Source organism: Melanerpes formicivorus, unplaced genomic scaffold (genome assembly GCF_026170545.1).
Source record: "Melanerpes formicivorus ecotype bairdi unplaced genomic scaffold, bMelFor1.0.p_v2 SCAF_5, whole genome shotgun sequence".
Classification (NCBI taxonomy): Eukaryota; Metazoa; Chordata; class Aves; order Piciformes; family Picidae; genus Melanerpes; species Melanerpes formicivorus.
In genome coordinates, this window is record NW_027142357.1 from 9,791,204 (window position 1) to 9,796,212 (window position 5,009).

The 5,009-nt window shown below is 50.7% G+C and overlaps 1 protein-coding gene across 1 annotated transcript; it reads left to right on the top strand.

Moving 5' to 3' along the window:
* Nucleotides 1–1,455: 1,455 nt before the first annotated feature.
* Nucleotides 1,456–3,380, top strand: LOC137440987 (interferon lambda-3-like). The gene is made up of 5 exons (XM_068137774.1): nt 1,456–1,883; nt 2,147–2,233; nt 2,408–2,551; nt 2,663–2,743; nt 2,833–3,380. Exons 1-5 carry the CDS (start codon nt 1,722–1,724, stop codon nt 2,926–2,928), a joined length of 570 nt encoding a protein of 189 aa, XP_067993875.1. The 5' UTR covers nt 1,456–1,721; the 3' UTR covers nt 2,929–3,380.
* The last annotated feature ends 1,629 nt before the right edge of the window (nt 3,381–5,009 follow it).

The following is a 5,009-nucleotide window of genomic DNA, read 5'->3' on the forward strand; positions in this document are numbered from 1 at the left end:
CTCAGCACTGATGCGGCCATGCTTGGAGTGCTGCATACAGTTCTGGGCTTCCCAGTGTGAAGGATAGATGGACATACTGGAGAGTTCAACAAAGGACCATGAAGGTGAAAGGATTGGACCATCAAGCATATGAAGAAAGGCTGAAAGATCTGGGATTGTTCAGGCTGGAGAAGAGAAGGCTCAGAAGCTCTCAGTGGTGCCTATTGATGGGACAGGAGGCAATGGGCACAACCCTAAATGCATGATCCACATGAACAGAAGAAAACACTTTTTTACCATGAGAGTGGTCAAACACCAGCACAGATTGCATAGGGAGACTGTGGAGCCTCCACTCTTGGAGATATTCAAAACTAGATGATATCCTGGGCAACCTACTCCAGCTGATCTTGCTATAATAGGGGTTGGGGTGGGAAACACTCAGTGGTCCCAGCCCATCTCCATGACTTGGCACAGTGTGTCCATGTTGGTCTGCCTGCCTCTAGGTCTATCTTTCCTCAGCCTTGTGGAACTTTTTCTTGTTTGCACAGACTCCTTGAAGCCAGCAGTCTATTTCCAAATGTGAACGTTAATAACTGGGTCCTTCTGGAGCAGCACTCCTCCACTTGAGGCACCACACAGTGCATTTATGCCTGTTGCTGTGGTGTTGTGTATTTGCTTTTTAGATACAGGTTATTGCTCTAATTTCCAATTAATACTTGATGAATGCATGAAGCTACAAGTAGAGTGATGATGGCTTCAGGTTGCAGGAGGTTACCTCAAGGAAAGGATGGATTTTGCTGAATGAGGACACAGTTCCAGCAAAGACATGTCAGTACACAATATTTGCACTTCCAGGCTAAACAGGAAGAAAACTTCAGCAGCTTGTGGGGGTGGCAGCCCCACTTGTCTCCAGCTGCATTGCCGCACAACTCTGTTGTCCCACCTGAAAAACATACTGTGGAAGTGCTTCTGCTTTCGGCCTTTCTCCTGCTTTTGTAGTGAACTTGGTCCCGCAGGGTCACACACCTGTAAAACCCATGCCCACAGCTTACTTTGAGCAGTAGCCACTCCTGGATGCTGCTTTTGTCTCTTCCCTGCCATGGCTGTTGTGCTACACTTCCTGCAGTGAAGTTGTGACACAAACTCGTGCTGCCACCTGGGATGCTTTAAAACTCTCCTGGCTGTCCCAAGCCTGGTGACCCCATGGGGCTGCATGCCTTGGGGACTCTCACAGATTTCATATGGTGCTAGGCTGGGTCGTGCCCAGGTTTCCCTGTACTTCCCACCACCTCTGTGACATTCAGTGTGGCAGCAGTGGCCCTTGTTCAGCTCCTTTGGAGCGGTGTGTGCAGCTCAAGCACTCCCTGCATTCCCACGGTGCTGGGTGCATTCGTGCCGTCGAGGCCGGCAGCAGGGCAGGCAGCAGGAGGCGCCTCCCTCGCTCACACGCTTTCACTTTCCCCTTTCCAGAGTTGCCAGAGCTGCCAGGCTCTGGATTTTCCTGCCAACCTGAAAGTGCAATTGGTACAGGCAGAATAAAAAGCTAGGGAGATGGGGAAGCAAGGCAGTCACACCAAGGGAAGCGAAGCAGAAGTCCAAGACCAGCCCCGCAACCGAGAGAGCCACCTGTGTCAACAGCGCCCAGCATCTCCAAAGCAGGGAATTGGAAGACTTGGCTCTGATTCATCCTCTGGATTCTTGCCATATCATAACCTGCTCACTGCTGAGCTGTCATTGGCAAAATGCTGTGCCTCAACTTCATCCTGCTAATTGTTCTGTTACTTGGGGCCAGTCTCGGGGATGCCTTCCCCTCAGACGCCCTGAAGAAGACCTGCAGTCTGTCCAAGTACCAGTCCCCCGTGCCCCACGAGCTGGAGGCTGTGCAGAAGATGAAACAAGAGTTTGTGAGTACCACTGGCAATGAGGGTCCGTGGGCTGGTGGGAGGCAAGGCAGATGGGATGCCACACTCAAGACCCCAAGTGACAAAGTAGATATTTTCTGCAGCAGTTTGGGAATGAGGAGGATTTTTTCCAAGGGATTTTGGGGACAAGGATGCTGGGCTAAATATTGTCCTGGTTTCAAACCCCTCAAGGCTGCTGGGGGTTGTAGATCATCCCCAAAAGTCAAGATGACAGCACTTCAATCCCTTTTGGTTTCTGCCTGCAGGAGGATGACCTCTTGCTGCTGTCAGACCGCAGATGCCACACCAACCTCTTCCATCGGAAAAAGACACTAGTGGCAGCAGAGCTGTCGGTAAGAGCGAGGCAATGCTGTAACATAGGGGTACAGCCCCCTTTCTGTCTGGCACCTCCCATCAGCTAGTCCTACCTCCATCTGCACTCCTGGGCAGGGCTTCAAAGCCCCTTTCTCCAGCCCACAGGCAGCCTTAGCACTTTGGGTCCCTAACCAGGATGGTCCCGCCTGCAGGTACCTGACCGACTGATGCTGGTAGAAACTGAGCTGGACTTTGCCGTCACCATGCTGGAGCTCCCTGCCCCCACCAGATTCACTGGGACGCGCCAGCGCCCCTTGGCCTTCCTCACCCAGGCCCGGCAGGACCTGCGAGACTGCGTGAGTGCCCCTGCAAAATCCTCTGGCCCCATGCCGGCTCAGCAGCCCCAGTGCTGGCAGCAGCAGCGCTGTAGAGCATCGCCAGTACTCATGTGGCTGTCTTCCTTGCAGATGGCCACAGAGGCACCTTCACATCAGCCCTCCAGGAAACTGAGGCACCAGCTGCAAAAGCTGGAGACAGCCAGGAAAACAGTAAGTCAGGCCAGTGGGGCGAGGGGGTTTGGGGTATCAGCCGCTGCACCCCATTCCAGCTGCTAACCTGTCCCTTCTCCTCACCACAGGAGACCACGGGCTGCCTGGAGGCCTCTGCCATCCTCCACATCTTCCACATCCTGAAGGACTTGCAGTGTGCAGCTCTCCGGGACCAGTGCACTTAAGCCCCTGCCCACAGCATGGCCAGAACTTCATGGGCCACTCACCAACCCAAGGGGTGCCCTGAGGACCAGGAAGAATTACTTTTATTGCACCCCTAGGCTGTATTTCCTATTTAAGCCTGGGGTTTTGTTTTGGTTTTGGTTGGTTGGTTTGGGGTTTTTTTAGCTCAGGGAGCAGTTTCTCCTTCACAGTCTTTTAAATTATTGGGCTTTATGGTGTATGGCTTAGGGGGAGGTACAGAAAAGCCCACCCTGGAGTATATTTATATTCTTATTTATTTATTTATATTTATGGAAAGTCTTTGGTTTGCTGGGTTTTGAACCACTCTTTTTTAAAATGAAATCTATTTTTTATCCTGTTATTTATTACAGATTTTGTTATGTACATTTGCCTGTGTGCACTATTTTTTTACATGCTGTATAATATGAAAAATAAACGGGATGCCATAAAGTGACCAGCTGCCATCGTATGTCTTCACTACTCTTTGCTGAAACATTGTCCCTTTGGAAAAGTGAGGCATTGTGGGGGTGAGGGGGACGAATTCTGAGGATCTGAAAATGAAGAACTTAGGCACTCATGCTCATCTCCAGCTGTTTAGGGGTGCACCATGACCACCCTCCCAAGGACAGAGGGATGCTGTCAGGGCTAGGGCTGTCCCTGCCTGATCAGGGAAAGGAGCCCGCTGGCCATCTGTCTTAGGTGGTGCAAACCAGGGAATGAAGCCTGGAGGAGCCCACAGCCTAACACAATGCTTTTGTGTGAAACTGGGGGGGTAAACTTAATAAGAGATGAACCCCATGGTGTTCTAGCCAAGTCCTCAGTGATCAGAGGGGTTAGGGGTGGCTGGACTTATTTCTTCATAGGGATCCCAATTAGGATGGGTTGCTGTGGGGCCAGTACTAGACACACTAACAGCCTGGTTTGCTGTAGGTCTGCTTGCCTCCAAAGGGAGTAGTGGGATGCACAGACAACATCACAATTTCCTGTGGTTGTCAGTCACTAGATGCACAAGCAGCCCAGTTAGCTGCAGGTCTGCTTGCATTTCAGCAACCAAACACACCAATAACACTTCTTTTTTTGACACTCCTACAGGATTTCCATTGCCAGTGATAGGGACTTAACTGCAGAAATTGCTCTACAGCCTGCAGAAAATACACTTGTAACTATCTTTACTGCTCCTGTTGTTCCTTTTATTTTACTGGTCAATAGTAGGCTGAACATAAGCCAGCAGTGTGCCCAGGTGGCCAAGGAGGCCAATGGTATCCTGGCCTGGATCAGGAACAGTGTGGCCAGCAGGAGCAAGGAGGTCATTCTGCCACTGTACTCAGCACTGGTTAGGCCACACCTTGAGTCCTGTGTCCAGTTCTGGGCCCCTTAGTTTAGGAAAGATGTTGAGCTGCTGGAATGTGTCCGGAGGAGGGCAACAAAGCTGGGAAGGGGTTTGGAGCATAAGCCCTATGAGGAGAGGCTGAGGGAGCTGGGGTTGCTTAGCCTGGAGAAGAGGAGGCTCAGGGCAGACCTTCTTGCTGTCTACAACTACCTGAAGGGAGGTTGTACCCAGGAGGGGGTTGGTCCCTTCTCCCAGGCACCCAGCACCAGAACAAGAGGACACAGTCTCAAGCCGCACCAGAAGAGGTTTAGGCTGGATGTTTAGGAAGAAGTTCTTCATAGAAAGAGTTATTAGCCATTGGAATGGGCTGCCCAGGGAGGTGGTGGAGTCATCCTTACTGTAGGTGTTTAGGAAGAGACTTGATGGGGTGCTTGGTGCCATGGGTTAGTTGATTAGATGGATGATAGGTTGGACTTGATGATCTCAAAGGTCTCTTCCAACCTGGTTAATTCTATTCTATTCTATTTAAAGTTTTTCAGGCAAAACAAGTTCAAATCACATATACTTGTGTAACTACCCGGGACAAAGTACACTAAGGTATATCATAGCCCAGGTGCAGCTCACTAAAAGGCATCCCTTCTGGGGAGGGCAAGTGTCAAGGTCTGGAGACATTAAATGTCTCAGTCCGGAAACCCAGTTCTTTTAAGTATTCCCGTGTTGTGAAATTAGAGGCACAAACGAGGCCAAAGTATC